The following is a 27,757-nucleotide window of genomic DNA, read 5'->3' as shown; positions in this document are numbered from 1 at the left end:
GTCTGGTGCCGTACGGAGTGACGGTAAGACAATCTCCTCATTGAGATGAAGAGGATACAACTTTCGGTAGAAAAAGGGGGGGGGGGGGGGGGGAGAGGGGGGGGATGTCCTCAAAACCACCTTATCCTGATGAAGATTCAGTAACAGAACTTGAGAGGACAGAGCCGCCAGCTCGGAGACTCGTCTAATAGAGGTGACCGCCACTAGAAAAGCAACTTTCCATGAAAGAAGAGACAGGGAAACCTCCTGTAGACGTTCGAAAGGAGCCTGTTGCAAAACTTCGAGGACCAGATTAAGATCCCATGGTTCCAACGGCATCCTATAGGGGGGCGCCCGATGGGAGACTCCCTGAATAAACGTCTTGACCTGTAATCTGTTGGCAATCCTGCGTTGGAAGAGAACAGACAGGGCTGAGATCTGCCCCTTGAGAGAACTAAGGGCGAGACCCAAGTCCAAACCCGTTTGTAAGAACTCGAGAATGGAAGGGATGGAAAAATGTAGAGGAGAACGTCCTCGGTCGCTACACCATGAAAAGAAAGTCTTCCAAGTGCGATGATAGATACGCATAGACGTAGGGTTTCTAGCGCTGATCATGGTAGCTATGACTTCTGGAGAGAAACCTGCCTGAGTTAGGACCCAGGACTCAACGGCCATGCCGTCAAACACAGTGCCTCTGAGTTCTGGTGGTAAAAGGGGCCTTGAGATAGCAGATCTGCGCGATTCGGTAATCGCCAGGGAACGTCGGCAACTAGTTGAACTAGTTCCGCGTACCATGACCGGCGCGGCCAATCTGGCGCAATCAGGATTACCGGTACCCTCTCCACTCTGATTTTCTTGATGACTATCGGCAGGAGAGGAAGCGGGGAAATATATACGGAAGCTGAAAATTATGCCACGGGAGTACAAGAGCGTCTGCCCCGATGGCTGCCGGATCGTGGGACCGAGCCATGAAGTCGGGAACCTTGGAATTCAGCCGTGAGGCCATCAGATCCACGTCCGGGGTTCCCCAACGACAGCAGATCTGGTGGAAGATCACCGGATGGAGAGACCACTCCCCGGAGTCGAGGCATTGCCGACTGAGGAAGCCTGCCTCCCAATTGTCCACTCCCGGGATGTGAACCGCAGAGATCATTGAGCGGTTTTCCTCAGCCCATAAGAGGATGTGGCCTACCTCTGTCATGGCCGCCCTGCTGCGGGTTCCCCCTTGGCGGTTGATGTATGCCACTGCAGTGGCATTGTCGGACTGAATCCTGATTGGGCAACCTGCTAGAAAGGGATGGAACTGGAGAAGTGCCAGCCTGATCGCCCGGATTTCCAAGATGTTGATTGGAAGGCGTGATTCCTGGGGGGACCAGCGGCCCAGAGCAGTGTGATGAAGGAACACCGCTCCCCAGCCTAGAAGACTGGCGTCTGTCATCACAACCAGCCAGTGTACTGGAAGAAAAGACTTCCCTTGATTCAGGGAGGATTTCAATGTCCACCGCCTGAGACACTGACTCGCTGGGGAAGGAGGAACCGACGGTCTAGGGAGAACGGGCTCCTGTCCCAAACAGCCAGGAGGGCATGCTGTAGGGGACGGAGGTGTAGTTGGGCAAATGGAACCCGCCTCCATAGCTGCTACCATCCTGCCGAGGACTCTCATACTGAAGCGCAGAGAGTGAGAGCGAGGCTGAGAGAGATGAGCTTCTCGCTGTAAGACTGAGATCTTTTCCGGGGGAAGAAGAACCAACCCCTGGGATGAGTCGAGTATCATTCCTAGAAAGGAAATTCGCTGAGCCGGTACTGGTGAAGATTTTTTGAAGTTTATCTTCCAACCCAGGCGAGAAAAGGTATCTATTGTGATGGCCACGGATTCCTTGCAGGAGCGGAAAGAGGGGCCTTTGATGAGGATTATCGTCTAAATACGGGAGCGCCACCACTCCTCGGGTGTGGAGTATGGCCACGGCAACCGCCATGACCTTGGTGAATACCCTGGGAGCGGTGGCGAGGCCGAAGGGCAGAGCAACGAATTGGAAGTGATCTTCCTGAACTGCGAAGCGAAGAAACCTTTGGTGAGAAGGTAAAACAGGAATGTGGAGGTATGCGTCCTGGATGTCTATAGACGCCAGGAACTCGCCTTTTTCCATGGAGGCGATGACAGAACGAAGCGATTCCATCCGGAACCGTCGCACCCTGACGAACTTGTTCAGCAGCTTTAGGTCCAGTATGGGCCGTACTGTACCGTCCTTCTTTGGAACAATGAAGAGGTTTGAATAAAAACCTTGAAACCTTTTGTTTTGAGGGACCGGAATAATAACTCCGTCTTTTCTCAGAGAGCTTATAGCTTTGAAGAACTCTGATGCTTTAACCCTGGGAGGAGAAGACAGGAAAAAACGGTTTGGAGGACGAGATAAGAGATCTATCTTGTATCCGGAGGACACCAGATCGCGTACCCACTCGTCGTGAACGACCGAGAGCCACGCGGCACTGAAGGAAAGCAGGCGGCCGCCTACTTTGAGGGTGTCCCCCGGATACCGCAGTGAGTCACTGTGTGGAAGGTCTGCCCGTTCTGGATCCCGGTTACCTTGGCCTGCCTCTCCATGAAGGGGAAGGCTTAAAAGAGGTCTGTGAACCCGTCTCCACGTTGTGCCCGGCCAGAACCGGGAGATGTGGAAGTAGAGGACCAGTTTGAGTTGTAACGAGAAGAAAAAAAAAAAAAAAAAAAAAAAAAAAAAAAAAAAAAAAAAAATCGGGAACGAGCCTGTGGTTGCGGGTTCTGAAAGGGCCGAGAGGGTCTCTGTTGTGGAGGAAATTTACTCTTCCCTCCAGTGGCGTCAGAAATTAACTGGTCGAGCTTTTCGGTAAAAAGGCGACCGTTCTGATATGGGAGAGAAGTCAATGACTTTTTAAAAGTAGAATCCGCAAGCCAGTCCCTGAGCCATAAGGACCTCCGGATGGTGATGGCATTGGCTGCTGCTTGAGAAGCGCAGTGAGCGGCATCCAGGGACGCGTTCACTACAAAATCTCCAGCTCTGGCTATCTGAGTAAAGAGGTCTGCTATCTCGGGGGGGAAAATTGGTATCCAGTACTGCTGAAGACAAGACCTCAGCCCAGTGGGTCATAGCCTTAGCCACCCACGTAGCGGCAAAAGATGGAAAGAGTGCGTCCGCTGAGGCTTCAAAAGCTGAACGCGCCATATTGTCGATCTGACAATAGGTTGGATTTTTAATAGAGGCGCCCTCCGAGGAGGATAAAACAGATTTCGTAGCCAGGCGCAATACCGGAGGATCTACTGGAGGAGATTGTGACCAATCTTTTCTTAGATCCTGGGCAAAGGGATATTTGGACTCCATGGGCTTCCGCCCTGTGAATCGTTTATCTGGACGGATCCTGTGAGATTCAACAATTTGCTTAAACTCGGGATGAGTGGCGAACACTCTGTGAGCTCGTTTGGTCCTCTTAAAGGACACGGCATGATCCGCTTTAAAGGTTCCTCCTCAAGCTTCAAAACCTTATTCACTGACTCAATTGGAGAGTCGAGAGTCTCCTGATCGTGATGAAATTCCTGATCTAGGGACGTGTCAGAATCGTCCTCTGAAACAGGTTCTGTACTAGCCCCAATGGAAGGGGAGCGAGAAATGGAGCTCTCAGAACCCGAAAACCAGTGATGGTCTGGGGATATGGCATGAGTCCTTTTTCCTGGAAGAGTGAACTCCTTGGCAAGGTACGACCCCTGGAGTACGAGGGGTTCTGACCATCGGAAGCGTCGTCCGTATTAGTGCCCTGGTAAGAGGAAGTGTCTCGGAACGAGTCTAACGCTTTTGCCAGGGATGCCATAGACCGGGAAAGGGAGGTAGCCCGCTCAGGGGGACTAGGCTCACTGGGTTCAGTATCAGCAACAGGTGGTTCCTGAGACGTCATTGGATCACAAGCTGGGCATAATGCAGTATTGTGACCTCGAGGTAATGATACCTTACATGAGGTACATGCAGCGAAAAATACAGTGTGGGTTTTCCCAGACTTTTTGTGAGGCTTTGGTTGAGACATAGTAAAGCCAGGAGGAAAGCGCTTACTAGCAGGGGAAGGGTTAACCTATGCTTCTGGAGCTTACCCAGGTCCTGTGTCTTGAGTCCCCAGGGAGGTCCGCAGTGTAGGCAGAGAAAAAACTCTAGTCCTGAGGGCTGTGATAGGAAACGCTGGAGCAGTGCTGCAGCATCAGGGCTGTGGGTGTCCCAAGATGGCCGCCGAGATCAGGAAGTAGGAGCTCATCACAGGGAACGAGAAGCGCCAGGAAAAGTGGGCGGGGCTAACTGCCGGTGGGCATGGCCAAAACTCCGGCCTGTATTGAGGGAAATTTTTTTTTTTTTTTTTTTTACTTCTCTGCGGTTGCGGCCTGCAGCGCCGCGACCGCTATTAGCGCCAACATTAGCTGCACTCCTTCGTGGGGTTGCCGCGCTACGGACCACCCACAGACACAGGCTTAAGGTGCGGACCTCCCATACCCCGGGGACCAGGAGTGTACTCACGGTAGATGCGGTGGGCCAGTGCTCGATCCAAGTTTAAACAAATCCACAGAGCACAATGATATTCATTTATATATCCAATAAATATGGTAAAGATCTATATCAACCATACATTTCATTATAGAAACAATCAGTGCGCTGTGGAAAATTAGTGGAAACCCACTGGTTACCGAGTACGTGCAACCACAACCCCCATACGGATAGAAGCAAGGTGAGACAACAGACAGGAAATGTGTATATAAAAAAAACGCCTTTATTGATTACATTTGGCAAGCAAACATATATTTAAAATACATATATATAAAAAGTACACAGAGGGACCGAAATAGTATTTACTTATACAAAAAAATATATATATAAATGATATATGAAAAAGTTATATGGCTGACCTAACCCGTAATGCCTATAAGATAGAGGATGTGACTCCTACCCCATATATAAATCTGAAAGATAGATATATATATATATATATATATATATATATATATATATATATATATATATATATATATATATATATATATATATATATATAGCAACCGATGCAAGAAAAATTAGAACATAAAAAAAGGGATGTATATAAGCACCACTATTTTAATAGTGCCTCTAGTGATTCACTAATGTGAATACTCCGCCACATAGACCAAAAGTGCAAAGTACAAGGGAAAATAATTAAAATCAATATATCGTGCAAATACTAGTGTATATTCCACATTGCAAACCCATGTGCAAATATATAAAAAATATATTTAAAATATAAAATCCATGTGCAAAGCAACCTAAAAAGTGAAAAAATGAGCACAAAACACCGGATTACGTACCGGTAATGCTCTTTTATAGAGCCACGACAGCACCCACTGAGAGAGGGGATCCGCCCCTAGGAACAGGAAACCCTACGGAGAGATAAAAGGGGCGGTCCCCCTCGCTCCCACAGTTTGGGTTACAGAGATTGCGAGGAACCGCCCACCAGTATTAGTAGGCAATTCTATATTATCATTTAATCTTATACTACTAATATTTACAAGAACCAATCACCCTTATTTGTGCTCATATGCAAACTAATATATATAAGGGAGGGAAGTGAAGGGGTGCTGTCGTGGCTCTATAAAAGAGCATTACCGGTACGTAATCCGGTGTTTTCTCTTCGCCACGACAGCACCCACTGAGAGACTTTCAGAGATAGTTATTTGGGGGGGGATTATCGTGTTAAGAACCGATCTACCGAAACACAGGTCAGTGGAGGCAGATAAATCTAATCTGTAGTGACTATAGAAGGTAGTAGGAGACGACCAGGTTGCGGCCTTACATATGAGTTCTATTGGAACTTCTGCTCGCTCTGCCCAGGATGATGCTATCGCCCGGGTGGAATGTGCCTTTATAGTCTCAGGTGGATCTTCCCCTTTAGACGAATAGGCCAGGTATATCGCCTCCCGAATCCATCGGGATAATGTGCCTTTCGTAACACCAGCTCCTTTCCTCTGACCCTGGAAGGAAACAAAGAGAGCCCTGCTCTTCCTCCAGGCGCTAGTTCTGTCTAGATAGGTTATTACAGCCCTCCTCACATCTAAAGTATGGTATTTTTCTTCTTCCTGATTTGTAGGATTATTATAGAAGGTAGGAAGAAGAATTTCCTGAGACCTATGGAATTTGGTACTCATTTTAGGTAAGTAGGAAGGGTCTGTCTTTAGGACAATCCTATCTGGCAATATTGACATAAATGGAGGATCTACTGATAGCGCCTGTATGTCACTTACCCTTCTTGCCGATACTAAGGCAACAAGAAGAGCTGTTTTGAGGGAGACATGTTTAATGTGAGCAGAATGTAGAGGCTCGAACGGGTGATTTGTTAAGGCTTCAAGGACCAGATTAACATCCCAAGGAGGTGAGTTGGGAATATGGACTGGTTCTGCTCTCTGGCAGGCTGAGATGAATCTGGATATCCATCTATCTCCTGCAACATTGTGACTATACAAAGCCCCTAGCGCTGAAACTTGCACTTTCAAGGTGTTAACTGAAAGGCCTAAATCACGTCCTTTTTGGAGAAATTCAAGAATAATAGGGACTGGAATTTCATTTGACAGGGCTGAGGGATAGAGGCTTAAAAATTTTTTCCATACTTTTACATAGATCGATGTAGTGGATCTTTTTCTACTCAGCAATAGGGTATCAATTACTTTATCAGAGAAGCCCCTTAGTTTTAACAGCTGCCTCTCAAATCCCAGGCTGTCAACCGTAGACCCTTCACATGAGGGTGGTTGAAGGGTCCCTGGAAAAGCAGATCTTGATTCTCTGGGAGAATCCATGGATCCGAGATGGACATGGCTCTGAGCAGGGAAAACCATGGTCTCTTTGGCCAGAATGGAGCGATCAATATCACATTCGCTCTGTCCTCTCTTATCTTCCTGATGACTGTTGGAAGAAGAATCATTGGGGGAAAGGCATATGCTTTCTGAAATGTCCATGGAATCTGGAGGGCGTCGAGAACATCGGGGTTGTCTGTTCGAAACATTGAGGCGAATGTTTTTACTTGCCTGTTGTCTCTTGTGGCAAAGAGATCTATGTCGGGTATACCCCATTTTATAGTTATCATACTGAATATCCGACGATTTAACACCCACTCCCCCTGATGGAGGGTATGACGACTGAGAAAGTCTGCTTTTGCGTTGTCTATCCCCCGGATATGTAGTGCTGATAAGGACAGAAGATGTTTTCGGCTATAGACCTGAGAGTGCCTGATCTCGTTCCGCCTTGATGGTTGACGTAAGCCACCGATGTCATGTTGTCTGAGAGCACCCTGGTATGTGTTCCGTGCAGCTGTGGGAGGAATTCACATAGGGCATGATATATGGCTTTTAGTTCTTTTTTATTGGAGGAGTCGTCTAATTCCGTAACCGACCACAGCCCCTGGACAACCTGGTTCCCCAAGTGTGCCCCCCAACCATGAGGGCTGGCATCTGTAAAAATTATGTTTGAGGGTTTGACCTCCCAGGGAACCCCACTAACTAGATGATCTGGCTGTAGCCACCAGGTTAGGGATTGGACTACATCATTAGAAAGGGAAATCTTACCGTCTAATCGCCCTTGTAATTTTATCTCCTCATGTAAAATTGTATACTGTAAGCACCTCGAGTGGAACTGGGCCCACGGAACCGCTGGGATACATGACGTGAAGGAGCCAAGCAAGGACATGCCTTCCCGGAGGGAAATTATAGGTTTATCTAGTATGGACTGAACTTTATCCCTAATTGTTATCTGTTTAGATTCTGGGAGGAAACACTTTTGACTTACAGAATCTAATATAATTCCCAAAAATACCTGCCGGGTTGTCGGGATCAGTCTAGATTTTTCCCAATTTATTATCCATCCTAAGTTCTGTAAGGATGAGATCATATGACATAGTCTTTGCTGACATTGCGAGGTGGATTTTCCCACTACTAGCAGGTCGTCTAAGTACGGGATTATGAGTGTGTCTTTTAATCTTAGATAAGACATAACCTCTGACATTAGTTTAGTAAATACCCTTGGAGCAATTGATAGTCCAAAGGGCATTGCTGTGTACTGAAAGTGCCGTATACATCCATTTAATATAACCGCTACGCGGAGAAATTGTTGATGCTCTTTAAAGATTGGTAGATGGTAATACGCATCTTTTAAGTCCAGAACCGCCATAAAGCAATAGGGAAACAGGAGTTTTACGGTGGATCGAATGGATTCCATTTTAAAAGTTTGATTTTCTAGGAAGGTGTTCAGTTTTTTAAGATTTATGATGGTTCTGAATGATCCATCAGGTTTTGTGATTAGAAACAGCGGGGAATAGAACCCTTTCCCTTCCTGAAGAAATGGAACCTCCACCAAAACTCCTTTGGATAGCAGATTCATTACTTCTTGCTGTAATGCCTCCTGTTGAGACTGTGACTTTAAGGAAGTCAATAGAAATGAGTCCGAAGGGACTCGGGCAAATTTTAATTTTAAGCCAGATGTGACGAGATTATTTGCCCAATTGTTCGAAGTTATTTTCCTCCATTGGTCTGAAAAAGAGGATAATCTACCTCCCACAGGTAGATTTGCTCTAACGGGGCTTGTCTTCAGATTTAAAAGGGCGCTTCCCAAAGAATGCACCTCTTTGTTTTGCGTCTCTAGGGGTCCAGCGATCTTGGTTTTTAAAATCTTTTCTTTTATTAAATATGGGCTTCCGGAACGCTTTCCTATAGAATGGAAGGTAATTATTATTAGGGAAGCCCTTCTTTCTTTCCCCCGCTTTAGTTAGAATCTCGTCCAGTTTGGTACCAAACAGGTACTCACCCTGACATGGGAGGCCACATAACTTAGACTTTGTCTGTGGATCGCCTTTCCAGCCCTTAAGCCATAGGGCTCTGCGTGCCGCGTTTGTGAGACCTGCTGATTTGGCTGCCAAACGTATAGAATCGGCCGATGAATCCGCCAAAAAAGCTGTAGCCCCTCTAATTAAGGGTATAGAAGACAGCAGTTTGTCTCTGGAAAGACCACTTTTAAGGCCTTCCTCTAAGTCACTCAGCCAGACCAACATGGACCTAGCGGTGCATGTAGCAGAGATAGATGGTCTGAAGGCTCCCGTACACGACTCCCAGGCTCTTTTTAGTAGTGAGTCGGCTTTACGGTCTAACGGGTCCTGTAATGAGCCTGAATCCTCCACAGGTAGCAAAGATTTTTTAGATGTAGATGCTACCGCAGCGTCCACTTTTGGCGCTTTTGACCATGTCGAGAACTCTTCATCATTGAAGGGATACCGTCTCTTTGAGGATGGAGGTAACCCCCTTTGGCCCTGGCTTTCCCATTCTTTTTTAACTAAAGATTTTATTGCTGCTATCACCGGAAAAGAAGGCCTTTTCTTTTCCGATAAGCCAGCGAACATAATGTCCTGCTGTGTTCTGGGAATTTTAGAATCTTCGATACCCATCGTATTACACACGGACCTGACAAGGTTGTCAATACTATCCGTGGGAAAGCATGTATCCTGTTCCTCGTCCGAGGAAACATATTCGCAGGAGATGTCAGAGTCCGCTTTCTCCCTATCCGAAGATGGGTCAGATATAGGGGATTCATATCCTTTTTTACTTCTAGTATGTGGCTCTTTATCAGAACCTCGCAAGGCTTGTAACTCTTGCCTTATCATGAGCCTGATGTCCTCAGATTTAACTGAGGCTTCCTCCCGCAAGGTAGAAGCAATACATGATTTGCACAATCTCTTTTTATAACTATCCGGGAGAGGCTGGAGACATAATGCACACTGTTTGTGCTTCGTTTTCTCTGTTTTCTTTCCCTAAGTGTATAAAGGGAAAGGGAACACCAGTCAGCTTATGAGGGTAGAAGCACACTTACCCCAGTGAAGCTTTTACGGTACCGATTGACGAGGAGATTTAGGTGGAGAACCGGATTTCTTCCTGGAGGATCCGCTCTGTTTGGAGCGACTGCTGCTGCCCCGTGTACGTGGGGTAGCCGCGGTGTCTTCTATGGAGAGCATCGCAGGGGTCTGTGACGAATCCATTGTGGACACCGGGCGCTTGTGCCGGCGTCTTTTTACATGGGGGCCGCCATCTTCTTCCGGTTGAACCCGGAAGTGCTAACCACTTCCGGGTCGCGGCCATACTGTGTGCACTCGCGCTGTCACCGGCATCAGCGCGGGTGCCGTCCACCTCCTCCTCCGCCCGGAGTTTCAATTCAGGACTCCCGGGTAAATTGTGGAGCTCCACGCCGCATGAGCGCTCGCCAAAGCGCAGCGCTTACCTCTCCTCGGCGCTAGGTCCCGCAGACTGCCCGGATGGATTCCCATGAGCCAGGAACCCCTGCAGTTGTGGCCTCATGGCGTCTGCCAGCAGAGGGGGGAACTGAGAAGAGGACCCCCGACGCTGCATCCAGCCCTGGAGCCCTTGCCGTCCTCACAGGTAAACTGCGCAAGCGGCATCCAGGCTAGGCATCCTCTTCTCCGTGGATTCCCGTAGGAACAGGAAACCAAACTGTGGGAGCGAGGGGGACCGCCCCTTTTATCTCTCCGTAGGGTTTCCTGTTCCTAGGGGCGGATCCCCTCTCTCAGTGGGTGCTGTCGTGGCGAAGAGAAAAAAGATCCTCATATAAGAAAGTGCGAAAGTGCAATATTGCCACGGGGTGAGAACAAGTTGCACGGTATACTGCTATATAAGGTTTATATGGTAAAAATATATTAAAAACTATTACTGACCCAGTATTGGGCCAAACACATTACTAAGAGGTCACTATGGATCGTATAAGGCAAAAAAATGCCGCCGCGGTCCAAACAATCACTCTGTGATAGCAATAGGGGGAGCACACTATACCTCAAATACTGGCTCAAATCAGCGAGGTCAGCCCGGTCCTCATGTGAACGCGCCCCGACGCGCGTTTCGGATAGTGATCCTTCATCCCCCTGACGAAGGATCACTATCCGAAACGCGCGTCGGGGCGCGTTCACATGAGGACCGGGCTGACCTCGCTGATTTGAGCCAGTATTTGAGGTATAGTGTGCTCCCCCTATTGCTATCACAGAGTGATTGTTTGGACCGCGGCGGCATTTTTTTTGCCTTATACGATCCATAGTGACCTCTTAGTAATGTGTTTGGCCCAATACTGGGTCAGTAATAGTTTTTAATATATTTTTACCATATAAACCTTATATAGCAGTATACCGTGCAACTTGTTCTCACCCCGTGGCAATATTGCACTTTCGCACTTTCTTATATGAGGATCTTTTTTGTGCTCATTTTTTCACTTTTTAGGTTGCTTTGCACATGGATTTTATATTTTAAATATATTTTTTATATATTTGCACATGGGTTTGCAATGTGGAATATACACTAGTATTTGCACGATATATTGATTTTAATTATTTTCCCTTGTACTTTGCACTTTTGGTCTATGTGGCGGAGTATTCACATTAGTGAATCACTAGAGGCACTATTAAAATAGTGGTGCTTATATACATCCCTTTTTTTATGTTGTTCTAATTTTTCTTGCATCGGTTGCTATATATATATATATATATATATATATCTTTCAGATTTATATATGGGGTAGGAGTCACATCCTCTATCTTATAGGCATTACGGGTTAGGTCAGCCATATAACTTTTTCATATATCATTTATATATATATTTTTTTGTATAAGTAAATACTATTTCGGTCCCTCTGTGTACTTTTTATATATATGTATTTTAAATATATGTTTGCTTGCCAAATGTAATCAATAAAGGCGTTTTTTTTATATACACATTTCCTGTCTGTTGTCTCACCTTGCTTCTATCCGTATGGGGGTTGTGGTTGCACGTACTCAGTGCTCGATCCACCATCGCCATAGTGAGGGAGGGGGTGGAGAGCTTCTGCCGCCATGCGTCATCCGCTATATCAGTGGTGATGCAGAGGGGGGCTGCACGGACGCCATATATATCATGTCCGGCTATGCACCTGGCTCCAGGAGAGGTAGATGGAGGGCTACTCCATGTGGTCGCCTGCTATGGAGGGGGGAGATCGGAACGCAAAGGAACCGTCGCCCGTAAAGTGAGCTCAGGGCTGGCATCCAACGTTGCAGGAAAGGATACGGGAGGGACACTCCACGTACTTGCTTGTTGATGGTTCGGGGGAGATCGGAACCTAGAAAGGATCCGTCGCCCCCATTCGCTCCGTTAAGGAAAAATAGAATAAAAAGTAAAAAGCTAAAATAAAAACGGTGGGGTCTGAAAGCAGACCCAAGTGCCTCCTACAGACACTAAGCAAGATCTGGTTCACTGAGAGCCAGCAGAAGGGGGTATACTGCAAGGGAGGAGCTATTCTTTCTGTGTTTACTTTGTGTCCTCCTAGTGGCAGCAGCATAACACCCATGGTGCTGTGTCCCCCAATGAGGCGTAGGAGAAAGAAACGTCATTTTGTCCAGGTAGCCGTGAGTTCAGTTAGGGGGCCGGGCAGCAACGTAATCATATTAACCTGCATATGAATCCTTTAATTGGAAAAATCAGTATTATGGCAGCCTTTAAGGCCACTGTCAGAGTGGAGGTATGACTGCTGGGACCCCCACTGATGCTGAGATTCTGCACAGCCCCCCTCCTTGTGGCCAGACACAACCATCTCCGCTTCATTTGTTATTTATGGGATGGCGGGCAGGGGAGAGCTGTACTCTGCTGTTTGAAGAGCTGGTGGTCATCCAGCGAGTCACATTGGGTTGTGCAGAGGCACGTTCTTGGGATCGATGAGGGTCCCAGCTGTTAGACCCCCACTGATCAGGCAGTTATCCCCATTCCTATGGAAAGGTGATCATTTATGAAGATGGGAATAACAGTTTACAGGGACAGACTGTGGTTGTGTGTTCAGTAGAGCTCCGCTCCTGGCTTTCTGCTCAGCCAAAAACTGTGCTAAAAGTCCACCCAGACAGCATTCTGGTCGCTCTGCTACACCTCTGTAGCATGGGAGAAGTTCAGGGAGACTGAGGGCGGCGAAATCCAGCAGGAAAGCACAGAGCCTGAGTGTGCCTAGATAACAGTCACAGCACAGGTGGCCGGTAACCTAGGCAACAAACTACACTAGAAATCAGTAATCCCTTAGTTCTGGAGAGAAGAGGGGGGACGCTCGCCCCCGGCTGTCCGGTGTGTACGGGGCACAGAGGGGGACGCTCGCCCCCGGCTGTCCGGTGTGTACGGGGCACAGAGGGGGACGCTCGCCCCCGGCTGTCCGGTGTGTACGGGGCACAGAGGGGGACGCTCGCCCCCGGCTGTCCGGTGTGTACGGGGCACAGAGGGGGACGCTCGCCCCCGGCTGTCCGGTGTGTACGGGGCACAGAGGGGGACGCTCGCCCCCGGCTGTCCGGTGTGTACGGGGCACAGAGGGGGACGCTCGCCCCCGGCTGTCCGGTGTGTACGGGGCACAGAGGGGGACGCTCGCCCCCGGCTGTCCGGTGTGTACGGGGCACAGAGGGGGACGCTCGCCCCCGGCTGTCCGGTGTGTACGGGGCACAGAGGGGGACGCTCGCCCCCGGCTGTCCGGTGTGTACGGGGCACAGAGGGGGACGCTCGCCCCCGGCTGTCCGGTGTGTACGGGGCACAGAGGGGGACGCTCGCCCCCGGCTGTCCGGTGTGTACGGGGCACAGAGGGGGACGCTCGCCCCCGGCTGTCCGGTGTGTACGGGGCACAGAGGGGGACGCTCGCCCCCGGCTGTCCGGTGTGTACGGGGCACAGAGGGGGACGCTCGCCCCCGGCTGTCCGGTGTGTACGGGGCACAGAGGGGGACGCTCGCCCCCGGCTGTCCGGTGTGTACGGGGCACAGAGGGGGACGCTCGCCCCCGGCTGTCCGGTGTGTACGGGGCACAGAGGGGGACGCTCGCCCCCGGCTGTCTGGTGTGTACGGGGCACAGACGGGGACGCTCGCCCCCGGCTGTCCGGTGTGTACGGGGCACAGAGGGGGACGCTCGCCCCCGGCTGTCCGGTGTGTACGGGGCACAGAGGGGGACGCTCGCCCCCGGCTGTCCGGTGTGTACGGGGCACAGAGGGGGACGCTCGCCCCCGGCTGTCTGGTGTGTACGGGGCACAGACGGGGACGCTCGCCCCCGGCTGTCCGGTGTGTACGGGGCACAGAGGGGGACGCTCGCCCCCGGCTGTCCGGTGTGTACGGGGCACAGAGGGGGACGCTCGCCCCCGGCTGTCCGGTGTGTACGGGGCACAGAGGGGGACGCTCGCCCCGGGGCACACACACCCTGGTGGTCTATACACACAATACAGGCCAGCTCACGGTGGGGTCGCCAGTGTCGGAGCTGTACATTACCTCACCGCAGAGGACACTCCGTCCGCCTGCATTATGTAATGCCCGTTACAGCAGCCATGTTCCCGTACTGAGGACACTGCGGCCCTTCTCTCCGGGCTTCCCACCGCACCTCCCTCATATCGCGGACTGTGACACTCACCTGATCCACTCTCACTTCTTCTGAGACCGGAGCCGGGGAACTCCAAATGTCCCGCCAAAGTCTACGTACACGTCACGTGTCCCGGAACACGTCCTAGTGCCCGGACTGTTCCACCACCAGTTGTACAGACACTAGATTCCTGGGCTGTTACCACACCCGGGACGGATCCTCCTCAGCAGTAGTTACATACACGGTATACGAGGGGGATCACTATGGTATATTCTATATAACATCACCATAATAACGGTTACATCCACCCCCGCTCCGGCATAAACTGCTCCATGATCACGTGTCTATGAGTGCACCACGTGATCACTAGTTGGCCTTATATAAGCGGCGCTGCCTGCACTCTTGTGTTCAGTAATTTATACATGGTTTAGTGATGGGCAGTCCGGCTCTTTTTGGTGATCCGGCTCTTTCGGCTCGTGAACCGGCTCTTTTTTTAAATAAAACTAGATTTTACACTGTCATCGTTCCCAGTCTTTGCCTGTAAAGTGACAGCCTCATGATACACCTGTATAAGTATCTAGTGAAGCAGTAAAGACTGTTTTTTAGCATTGCTGTTTCTGCAGATTGTTGGCTCTTGTGAACGGAGCCCGCGCTACTCGGTTGTAGTCCTAAGGCTGGGTTCACACTGCGTTAGCAGCAGCCCGCTCAGCACATACGCTAACGGGCTGCTGTTAACGCAAGTGCCGACATTTACATTGCGCTAGCGCAGATAGGGCATCTTCTGGCTCTATCTGCGCTAGCAGTGACGGACCCGGAAACGCTGCAGCCCGCGTCTCAGGGTCCGTCACGCAATGATGGCACATCCCTAGCGCACGCCCATTGTGGGTGTGCGCTACTGATGCGTCCGACATTGGAGTCAATGGCGTCCGTAACGGACTGCGTTACACCGCGTTATGCCGCTGTGTAACGTAGTCCGTCTAACGGACACCACTAACGTAATGTGAACCCAGCCTTACCTGTATTACTGTGTAATATGGGCCGTTTTTTGTACACGTCCTTTCTGAATTAGTAAGTGCTGTGCTATATGTTGGTGCTGTATAAGATTGTAATTCATAAAAATAAAGGCATGCTGCAAGCACTGTGCTAAGGCTACTTTCACACTAGTGTCGGTATGGGGCCGTCGCCATGCGTCAGCCCAATGTACCGACGCACGTTGTGAAAGAAATGAACAACGTGGGCAGCGGATGCAGTTTTTCAATGCATCCGCTGCCCCACTGTAAGGTCCGGGGAGGAGGGGGCGCAGTCAAAAATGGCGGACGTGACGCACAAAAAAAGTTACATGGAACTTTTTTTGTGCCGACGGTCCACCAAAACACATCGCAATGCGTCGCTAATGAAAGTCTATGGAGAAAAAACGCATCATGCAGATAATTCTGCAGGATGCGTTTTTTTCTCCAAAACAATGCATTGCGACGTACACCAAACAACGCTAGTGTGAAAGTAGCCTTACACGCACACTGTATACGCACACTGTATACGCACACTGTACACACACTACACACACATACACTGTGTACATACGCAATGTATACACTGTACACACACACACACGCTGTGCAAAGCATACGGAATAATAAACTCAGTTTATTTCAACACAATGTGGAACAGAAATGTATAAATGCTACTATACCATGGTATCAACTTCTCCTGCTGGTGGTGCACAGCACTACAAATCCCAGCAAGTCAAACAGAATATGGCACTGCAACCCCAGTTACATACCAACTTTATTAACAGTTAAGTTACAGTAAATATGATTGAGGTAGCGTTACAGATAGAACAAGTTTAAAGAGACACACAGACAGCTCTCCAGCGACCAACGATGCCGAAGTCCCCGGGTAACCAGGGTAAACATCGGTTTACTAAGCGCAGGGCTGCGGTTAGTAACCCGATGTTTACCCTGGTTACCAGAGTAAATGTAAAAAACAAAAAGAAATACTACATACTCACATTCTGATGTCTGTCACGTCCCCCACCGGCGGCTTCCCGCACTGACTGTGTCAGTGCCGGCCGTAAAGCACAGCACAGCGGTGACATCACCGCTGTGCTCTGCTTTTACTTTACGGCCGGCACTCACAGTCAGTGCGGGAAGCAGACGACGGGGGACGTGACAGACATCAGAAGGTGAGTATATAGTGTTTTGTTTTTTTTTTACATTTACAATGGTAACCAGGGTAAACATCGGGTTACTAAGCGCGGCCCTGCGCTTAGTAACCCGATGTTTACCCTGGTTACAAGCGAACACATCGCTGGATCGTTGTCACACATGCTGATCCAGCGATGACAGCGGGAGATCCAGCGATGAAAGAAAGTTTCAAACGATCTGCTAAGACGTACGATTCTCAGCGGGGTCCATGATCGCCGCTGCGTGTCAGACACAGCGATATCGTATGGATATCGCTGGAACGTCACGGATCGTACTGTCGTAGCGACAAAAGTGCCACTGTGAGACGGTACCCTTACTGTAGGTGATCAATGTGGCGAGACACTGCAGAGAAGCGAGTGCAGCCCCAGCCTCCTGTGATGCCACGTGTGAGACCACCTCAAATGAAACCGTGCACTCTGAACTACGCAAAACAAATCCCCCAAACTATACGGTGGAATTGCTTCCTCACCTTCATTTTACCTCACTGTGAACTTTTTTTTTTCCTGGTTTTTCAGGACATTATATGGTAAAATGGGCTCATTCAGAACTAAAACTTGTCCTGCAAAAAAAAGAAAAACAAAACCCCAAGCCCTTACAAAGGCTCCTGAAAGGTGTGGCAGAAAAAGAACAATAGCTGCAACATGAAGGGGTTAATCACCATGATTTGCAGATATTTTGGGTGCATTAAAAAGGTTGCAAAAGTGTAAAGACAAGAAGAGCTGCAGAGTGTCAGATAATTGGAGATGGCACAGAACTGCAGCCATTATTAGAGGGAGCTGATACTAACAGCATGGCCACCTCTCCAGCACAAGCCTGGCCTGACGGGAGGCTACGGGCTGCACAGCTGCGGTGCCTGTGTGAGGGGAATGCCCGGGTGCTGAGGGGAACAATACAGCGACACTTCAACCGCAGCGGCTGTGCCTTCCTGGGGACTGATTTTGTGATCACATCACTGGACTCACCGGCATTTATTCACACTCCACAGAGTCACTCCACATCTCCCTCTCTGCTGTCTGCTCCTCCCACATGAGTCACAGTCACACTCACTGGCTGAATCTGATAGGCTGCAGGCGCCAGACAAGGAAGGAAAAAAAAAAAGATTCGGTTCACTCACGCTGCAGAGCCGGGGGGTTATCGTCGTGCAGTAAAGTGACCCGAGAGCCGGCCCTGCAGATCAGATCAGCGGTGGTGATCAGTGTAGAACTCGGTGCGGGAAAAAGTCCCCATTTCCCGCAATCTGCAGCCTGTTCTCTCTGTCAGGGACTTTTTGCCGGAATGTTATCATGTAACAGCTTTTCCCCATATAACTTTACTCTGTCGGCCCTGTAAGAAACAGAGAGGACAGGAGGTCTGCGATGGCCGCTCTGGGGTCTGCAGTGCCAGCCCATGGGGAACAATGGGGAGAATGGGCTGCAGCCAGTCCTGTGGGGTCCAGTCCTGTGGGGTAGGGCCACTAGCAGCAGGCCAGGCAGGGGTCCTAGTCAGGATGTCTGCTGTGGGGCCCCATGACTTCTATGTACGCCCCTTGGCTCGTGACTGCGGACTTAGGGTACCGTCTCACAGTGGCACTTTGATCGCTACGACGGTACGATCCGTGACGTTCCAGCGATATCCATACGATATCTCTGTGTCTGACACGCAGCAGCGATCAGGGACCCTGCTGAGAATCGTACGTCGTAGCAGATCGTTTGGAACTTTCTTTCGTCGCTGGATCTCCCGCTGTCATCGTTGGATCGGTGTGTGTGACAGCGATCCAGCGATGCGTTCGCCTGTAACCAGGGTAAACATCGGTTACTAAGTGCAGGGCCGCGCTTAGTAACCCGATGTTTACCCTGGTTACCGTCGTAAATGTAAAAAAAACCAAACAATACATACTCTCATTCCGGTGTCCGTCAGGTCCCTTGCCGTCTGCTTCCCGCACTGACTGATTGCCGGCCGTAAAGTGAAAGGAGATCACAGCGGTGACGTCACCGCTGTGCTGAGCTTTCACTTTACGGCCGGGAGTCAGTCAGTGCGGGAAGCAGACGGCAAGGGACCTGACGGACACCGGAATGAGAGTATGTACTGTTAGTTTTTTTTTACATTTATGACGGTAACCAGGGTAAACATCGGGTTACTAAGCGCGGCCCTGCGCTTAGTAACCCGATGTTTACCCTGGTTACCCGGGGCCTTTGGCATCGTTGGTCGCTGGAGAGCGGTCTGTGTGACAGCTCCTGTCATGATCTCCATGGCCAGAGAACTAGCATAAGCCTCAATAGGAACAAGCTCTTGGAAGATGTAACTGTACTGACCATGAACTAAACCTACCGCATCATCTAGAAGTAGCCAGGTAGCATGTCCTACTTTTTATCCCTATATGCCCAGCGCCGGCCGGAGAACTAAATAATGCTAGCAGAGGGAAATATAAGACCTGACTCACCTCTAGAGAAATGCCCAAAAAAAGGAGACAGAGGCCCCCCACATATATTGGCGGTGATATGAGATGAAACAACAAACGCAGCAGGAAAATAGTTTTAGCAAATTTGAGGTCCGCTTTCTAGATAGCAGAAGACAGAAAGCATACTTTCATGGTCAGTAGAAAACCCTAACAAAACACATCCAGAAATTACTTTAGGACTCTGGCATTAACTCATAATACCAGAGTGGCAATTCCTGATCAACAAGAGCTTTCCAGACACAGTAACGAAACTGCAGCTGTGAACTGGAACCAAAATACAAAAACAAAACATGGACGAATGTCCAACTTATCTAGTAGATGTCTGGGAGCAGGAACAAGCACAGAGAGGCTTCTGATAACATTGTTGACCGGCAAGCATCTAACAGAGAAGCCAGGTTATATAGCGACACCCAGATCTAATCAGAACAGGTGAACAGGGAAGATGATGTCACAAGTTCAATTCCACCAGTAGCCACCGGGGGAGCCCAGAATCCAAATTCACAACAGTACCCCCCCCTCAAGGAGGGGGCACCGAACCCTCACCAGAACCACCAGGGCGATCAGGATGGGCCCTATGAAAGGCACGAACCAGATCAGAGGCATGAACATCAGATGCAGTGACCCAAGAATTATCCTCCTGGCCGTATCCCTTCCACTTGACCAGATACTGGAGTCTCCGTCTGGAAACACGGGAGTCTAGGATTTTTTCCACAACGTACTCCAACTCACCCTCAACCAACACCGGAGCAGGAGGCTCAACGGAAGGCACAACCGGTGCCTCATACCTGCGCAATAACGACCGATGAAAAACGTTATGAATAGAAAAGGATGCAGGGAGGTCCAAACGGAAGGAAACAGGGTTAAGAATCTCCAATATTTTATACGGACCGATGAACCGAGGCTTAAACTTAGGAGATGAGACCCTCATAGGGACAAAACGAGAAGACAACCACACCAAATCTCCAACACAAAGCCGAGGACCAACACGACGGTGACGGTTGGCAAAAAGCTGAGTCTTCTCCTGGGACAACTTTAAATTGTCCATCACCTGCCCCCAGATATGATGCAATCTCTCCACCACCGCATCCACTCCAGGACAATCCGAGGATTCCATCTGACCGGAGGAAAATCGAGGGTGGAACCCCGAATTACAGAAAAACGGGGACACCAAAGTGGCAGAGCTGGCCCGATTATTGAGGGCGAACTCCGCCAATGGCAAAAAAGCAACCCAATCATCCTGGTCAGCAGACACAAAACACCTCAGATATGTCTCCAGGGTCTGATTAGTCCGCTCGGTCTGGCCATTAGTCTGAGGGTGAAAAGCAGACGAAAAAGACAAATCTATGCCCATCCTAGCACAGAATGCCCGCCAAAATCTAGACACAAATTGGGTTCCTCTGTCAGAAACGATATTCTCAGGAATACCATGCAAACGAACAACATTTTGAAAAAACAGGGGCACCAACTCGGAAGAAGAAGGCAATTTGGGCAGGGGAACCAAATGGACCATCTTAGAAAAACGGTCACACACCACCCAGATGACAGACATCTTCTGAGAAACAGGCAGATCTGAAATAAAATCCATCGAGATGTGTGTCCAAGGCCTCTTAGGAATAGGCAAGGGCAACAATAATCCACTAGCCCGAGAACAACAAGGCTTGGCCCGAGCACAAACGTCACAAGACTGCACAAAGCCTCGCACATCTCGTGACAGGGAAGGCCACCAGAAGGATCTTGCCACCAAATCCCTGGTACCAAAAATTCCAGGATGACCTGCCAATGCAGAAGAATGTACCTCAGAGATGACTCTACTGGTCCAATCATCAGGAACAAACAACCTATCAGGCGGACAACGATCCGGTCTATCCGCCTGAAACTCCTGCAAGGCCCGCCGCAGGTCTGGAGAAACGGCTGACAAGATAACTCCCTCCTTAAGAATACCTGTGGGGTCAGAGTTGCCGGGTGAATCAGGCTCAAAACTCCTAGAAAGGGCATCCGCCTTAACATTCTTAGAACCCGGTAGGTACGATACCACAAAATTAAACCGAGAGAAAAATAATGACCAGCGCGCCTGTCTAGGATTCAGGCGCCTGGCGGTCTCAAGATAGATCAAATTTTTGTGGTCAGTCAATACCACCACCTGATGTCTGGCCCCCTCGAGCCAATGGCGCCACTCCTCAAACGCCCACTTCATGGCCAAAAGCTCCCGATTCCCAACATCATAATTCCGCTCAGCGGGCGAAAATTTACGGGAAAAGAAGGCACAAGGCCTCATCACGGCGCAGTCAGAACTTTTCTGCGACAACACTGCCCCAGCCCCGATCTCAGAAGCGTCAACCTCAACCTGAAAAGGAAGAGTCACATCAGGCTGACGCAACACAGGGGCAGAAGAAAAACGGCGCTTAAGCTCCTGAAAGGCCTCCACAGCATCAGGGGACCAATTAGCAACATCAGCACCCTGTCTAGTCAAATCGGTCAATGGCTTAACGACATCCGAAAAACCAGAAATAAATCGACGATAAAAGTTGGCAAAGCCCAAAAATTTCTGAAGACTTTTAAGAGAAGAGGGCTGCGTCCAATCACAAATAGCTTGAACCTTGACAGGATCCATCTCAATGGAAGAGGGAGAAAAAATATATCCCAAAAAGGAAATTCTCTGAACCCCAAAAACGCACTTAGAACCCTTGACACACAGAGAATTAGACCGCAAAACCTGAAAAACCCTCTTAACTTGCCGGACATGAGAGTCCCAATCATCCGAAAAAATCAGAATATCATCCAGATACACTATCATAAATTTATCCAAAAAATCGCGGAAAATATCATGCATAAAGGACTGGAAGACTGAAGGGGCATTAGAAAGACCAAAAGGCATCACCAAATACTCAAAGTGGCCCTCGGGCGTATTAAATGCGGTTTTCCACTCATCCCCCTGCCTGATCCGCACCAAATTATACGCCCCACGGAGATCAATCTTAGAGAACCACTTGGCCCCCTTTATGCGAGCAAACAAATCAGTCAGCAACGGCAATGGGTATTGATATTTAACCGTGATTTTATTCAAAAGCCGATAATCAATACATGGTCTCAAAGAGCCGTCTTTTTTTGACACAAAGAAAAAACCGGCTCCTAAGGGAGATGACGATGGACGAATATGTCCCTTTTCCAAGGACTCCTTTATATATTCTCGCATAGCAGTATGTTCAGGCACAGACAGATTAAATAAACGACCCTTTGGGTATTTACTACCCGGAATTAAATCTATAGCACAATCGCACTCCCGGTGCGGAGGTAATGAACCCAGCTTGGGTTCTTCAAAGACGTCACGATAATCAGACAGGAACTCAGGGATTTCAGAGGGAATAGATGATGAAATGGACACCAAAGGTACGTCCCCATGAGTCCCCTTACATCCCCAGCTCAACACAGACATAGCTCTCCAGTCAAGGACTGGGTTGTGAGACTGCAGCCATGGCAATCCCAGCACCAAATCATCATGTAGATTATACAGCACCAGAAAACGAATAGTCTCCTGGTGATCCGGATTAATACACATAGTCACTTGTGTCCAGTATTGTGGTTTATTATTAGCCAATGGGGTGGAGTCAATCCCCTTCAGAGGAATAAGAGTCTCCAAAGGCTCTAAATCATACCCACAACGATTGGCAAAGGACCAATCCATAAGACTCAAAGCGGCGCCAGAGTCGATATAGGCGTCCGTAGTAATAGATGACAAAGAGCAAATCAGGGTCACAGACAAAATAAATTTAGACTGTAAAGTGCCAATGGGAACGGATTTATCAAGCTTTTTAGTACGCTTAGAGCATGCTGATATAACATGAGTAGAATCCCCACAATAGAAACACAACCCATTTTTCCGTCTAAAATTCTGCCGCTCGCTTCTGGACAGAATTCTATCACACTGCATGTTTTCTGGCGTCTTCTCAGTGGACACCGCCAGATGGTGCACTGGTTTGCGCTCCCGCAGACGCCTATCGATCTGAATGGCCATTGTCATGGACTCATTCAGACTTGCAGGCACAGGGAACCCCACCATAACATCCTTAATGGCATCAGAAAGACCCTCTCTGAAAGTAGCCGCCAAGGCACACTCATTCCACTGAGTAAGCACAGACCATTTACGGAATTTTTGGCAGTAAATTTCAGCTTCATCTTGCCCCTGCGATAGGGACATCAAAGTTTTTTCTGCCTGAAGTTCCAAATGAGGTTCCTCATAAAGCAAGCCCAAGGCCAGAAAAAACGCATCCACATTGCGCAACGCAGGATCCCCTGGTGCCAATGCAAAAGCCCAATCTTGAGGGTCGCCGCGGAGCAAGGAAATCACAATCCCAACCTGCTGTGCAGGGTCTCCAGCAGAACGAGATTTCAGGGACAAAAATAACTTACAATTATTTCTAAAATTCTGAAAGCTAGATCTATTCCCTGAGAAGAATTCCGGCAAAGGAATTCTCGGCTCTGATACCGGAGCATGAACAACAAAATCTTGCAAACTTTGTACTTTCGTGGCGAGATTATTCAAACCTGCAGTTACACTCTGTAGATCCATTATAGACAGGTGAACATAGAGCCATTCAAAGATTAGAAGGAGAGAGAAAAAAAAGAAAGACTGCAGCATAGACAGACTGGCAAGTGATCCAATTAAGAGCACACTAACTACTAGAAAAAAAAAAAAAAAAAAAAAATTTTCAGCAGACTTCTTATTTCTCTCCTTTCTCAGCCAAGGATTTTAACCCTTTAGTGGGCCGGTCAAACTGTCATGATCTCCATGGCCAGAGAACTAGCATAAGCCTCAATAGGAACAAGCTCTTGGAAGATGTAACTGTACTGACCATGAACTAAACCTACCGCATCATCTAGAAGTAGCCAGGTAGCATGTCCTACTTTTTATCCCTATATGCCCAGCGCCGGCCGGAGAACTAAATAATGCTAGCAGAGGGAAATATAAGACCTGACTCACCTCTAGAGAAATGCCCAAAAAAAGGAGACAGAGGCCCCCCACATATATTGGCGGTGATATGAGATGAAACAACAAACGCAGCAGGAAAATAGTTTTAGCAAATTTGAGGTCCGCTTTCTAGATAGCAGAAGACAGAAAGCATACTTTCATGGTCAGTAGAAAACCCTAACAAAACACATCCAGAAATTACTTTAGGACTCTGGCATTAACTCATAATACCAGAGTGGCAATTCCTGATCAACAAGAGCTTTCCAGACACAGTAACGAAACTGCAGCTGTGAACTGGAACCAAAATACAAAAACAAAACATGGACGAATGTCCAACTTATCTAGTAGATGTCTGGGAGCAGGAACAAGCACAGAGAGGCTTCTGATAACATTGTTGACCGGCAAGCATCTAACAGAGAAGCCAGGTTATATAGCGACACCCAGATCTAATCAGAACAGGTGAACAGGGAAGATGATGTCACAAGTTCAATTCCACCAGTAGCCACCGGGGGAGCCCAGAATCCAAATTCACAACAGTACCCCCCCCTCAAGGAGGGGGCACCGAACCCTCACCAGAACCACCAGGGCGATCAGGATGGGCCCTATGAAAGGCACGAACCAGATCAGAGGCATGAACATCAGATGCAGTGACCCAAGAATTATCCTCCTGGCCGTATCCCTTCCACTTGACCAGATACTGGAGTCTCCGTCTGGAAACACGGGAGTCTAGGATTTTTTCCACAACGTACTCCAACTCACCCTCAACCAACACCGGAGCAGGAGGCTCAACGGAAGGCACAACCGGTGCCTCATACCTGCGCAATAACGACCGATGAAAAACGTTATGAATAGAAAAGGATGCAGGGAGGTCCAAACGGAAGGAAACAGGGTTAAGAATCTCCAATATTTTATACGGACCGATGAACCGAGGCTTAAACTTAGGAGATGAGACCCTCATAGGGACAAAACGAGAAGACAACCACACCAAATCTCCAACACAAAGCCGAGGACCAACACGACGGTGACGGTTGGCAAAAAGCTGAGTCTTCTCCTGGGACAACTTTAAATTGTCCATCACCTGCCCCCAGATATGATGCAATCTCTCCACCACCGCATCCACTCCAGGACAATCCGAGGATTCCATCTGACCGGAGGAAAATCGAGGGTGGAACCCCGAATTACAGAAAAACGGGGACACCAAAGTGGCAGAGCTGGCCCGATTATTGAGGGCGAACTCCGCCAATGGCAAAAAAGCAACCCAATCATCCTGGTCAGCAGACACAAAACACCTCAGATATGTCTCCAGGGTCTGATTAGTCCGCTCGGTCTGGCCATTAGTCTGAGGGTGAAAAGCAGACGAAAAAGACAAATCTATGCCCATCCTAGCACAGAATGCCCGCCAAAATCTAGACACAAATTGGGTTCCTCTGTCAGAAACGATATTCTCAGGAATACCATGCAAACGAACAACATTTTGAAAAAACAGGGGCACCAACTCGGAAGAAGAAGGCAATTTGGGCAGGGGAACCAAATGGACCATCTTAGAAAAACGGTCACACACCACCCAGATGACAGACATCTTCTGAGAAACAGGCAGATCTGAAATAAAATCCATCGAGATGTGTGTCCAAGGCCTCTTAGGAATAGGCAAGGGCAACAATAATCCACTAGCCCGAGAACAACAAGGCTTGGCCCGAGCACAAACGTCACAAGACTGCACAAAGCCTCGCACATCTCGTGACAGGGAAGGCCACCAGAAGGATCTTGCCACCAAATCCCTGGTACCAAAAATTCCAGGATGACCTGCCAATGCAGAAGAATGTACCTCAGAGATGACTCTACTGGTCCAATCATCAGGAACAAACAACCTATCAGGCGGACAACGATCCGGTCTATCCGCCTGAAACTCCTGCAAGGCCCGCCGCAGGTCTGGAGAAACGGCTGACAAGATAACTCCCTCCTTAAGAATACCTGTGGGGTCAGAGTTGCCGGGTGAATCAGGCTCAAAACTCCTAGAAAGGGCATCCGCCTTAACATTCTTAGAACCCGGTAGGTACGATACCACAAAATTAAACCGAGAGAAAAATAATGACCAGCGCGCCTGTCTAGGATTCAGGCGCCTGGCGGTCTCAAGATAGATCAAATTTTTGTGGTCAGTCAATACCACCACCTGATGTCTGGCCCCCTCGAGCCAATGGCGCCACTCCTCAAACGCCCACTTCATGGCCAAAAGCTCCCGATTCCCAACATCATAATTCCGCTCAGCGGGCGAAAATTTACGGGAAAAGAAGGCACAAGGCCTCATCACGGCGCAGTCAGAACTTTTCTGCGACAACACTGCCCCAGCCCCGATCTCAGAAGCGTCAACCTCAACCTGAAAAGGAAGAGTCACATCAGGCTGACGCAACACAGGGGCAGAAGAAAAACGGCGCTTAAGCTCCTGAAAGGCCTCCACAGCATCAGGGGACCAATTAGCAACATCAGCACCCTGTCTAGTCAAATCGGTCAATGGCTTAACGACATCCGAAAAACCAGAAATAAATCGACGATAAAAGTTGGCAAAGCCCAAAAATTTCTGAAGACTTTTAAGAGAAGAGGGCTGCGTCCAATCACAAATAGCTTGAACCTTGACAGGATCCATCTCAATGGAAGAGGGAGAAAAAATATATCCCAAAAAGGAAATTCTCTGAACCCCAAAAACGCACTTAGAACCCTTGACACACAGAGAATTAGACCGCAAAACCTGAAAAACCCTCTTAACTTGCCGGACATGAGAGTCCCAATCATCCGAAAAAATCAGAATATCATCCAGATACACTATCATAAATTTATCCAAAAAATCGCGGAAAATATCATGCATAAAGGACTGGAAGACTGAAGGGGCATTAGAAAGACCAAAAGGCATCACCAAATACTCAAAGTGGCCCTCGGGCGTATTAAATGCGGTTTTCCACTCATCCCCCTGCCTGATCCGCACCAAATTATACGCCCCACGGAGATCAATCTTAGAGAACCACTTGGCCCCCTTTATGCGAGCAAACAAATCAGTCAGCAACGGCAATGGGTATTGATATTTAACCGTGATTTTATTCAAAAGCCGATAATCAATACATGGTCTCAAAGAGCCGTCTTTTTTTGACACAAAGAAAAAACCGGCTCCTAAGGGAGATGACGATGGACGAATATGTCCCTTTTCCAAGGACTCCTTTATATATTCTCGCATAGCAGTATGTTCAGGCACAGACAGATTAAATAAACGACCCTTTGGGTATTTACTACCCGGAATTAAATCTATAGCACAATCGCACTCCCGGTGCGGAGGTAATGAACCCAGCTTGGGTTCTTCAAAGACGTCACGATAATCAGACAGGAACTCAGGGATTTCAGAGGGAATAGATGATGAAATGGACACCAAAGGTACGTCCCCATGAGTCCCCTTACATCCCCAGCTCAACACAGACATAGCTCTCCAGTCAAGGACTGGGTTGTGAGACTGCAGCCATGGCAATCCCAGCACCAAATCATCATGTAGATTATACAGCACCAGAAAACGAATAGTCTCCTGGTGATCCGGATTAATACACATAGTCACTTGTGTCCAGTATTGTGGTTTATTATTAGCCAATGGGGTGGAGTCAATCCCCTTCAGAGGAATAAGAGTCTCCAAAGGCTCTAAATCATACCCACAACGATTGGCAAAGGACCAATCCATAAGACTCAAAGCGGCGCCAGAGTCGATATAGGCGTCCGTAGTAATAGATGAC

General features: G+C 48.8%; 1 protein-coding gene across 2 annotated transcripts in view; it reads right to left on the bottom strand.

Moving 5' to 3' along the window:
• The window catches only part of RAD51 (RAD51 recombinase), a 28,154-nt gene extending 13,411 nt beyond the window's left edge, over positions 1–14,743 (bottom strand). Inside the window, exon 1 of one of the 2 annotated variants that reach the window (XM_077260716.1) lies at positions 14,438–14,743. Coding sequence is in view for 1 of the 2 variants with exons in the window: in XM_077260715.1 (XP_077116830.1) it covers positions 14,299–14,330 (32 nt within the window). In the remaining variant the exon portion in view is untranslated. The other variant, XM_077260715.1, reaches the window with a different exon arrangement.
• Between the last annotated feature and the right edge of the window lie 13,014 nt (positions 14,744–27,757).

Source organism: Ranitomeya variabilis, chromosome 1 (assembly GCF_051348905.1).
Source record: "Ranitomeya variabilis isolate aRanVar5 chromosome 1, aRanVar5.hap1, whole genome shotgun sequence".
Classification (NCBI taxonomy): domain Eukaryota; kingdom Metazoa; phylum Chordata; class Amphibia; order Anura; family Dendrobatidae; genus Ranitomeya; species Ranitomeya variabilis.
This window is presented reverse-complemented; position numbering and strand designations above follow the sequence as displayed.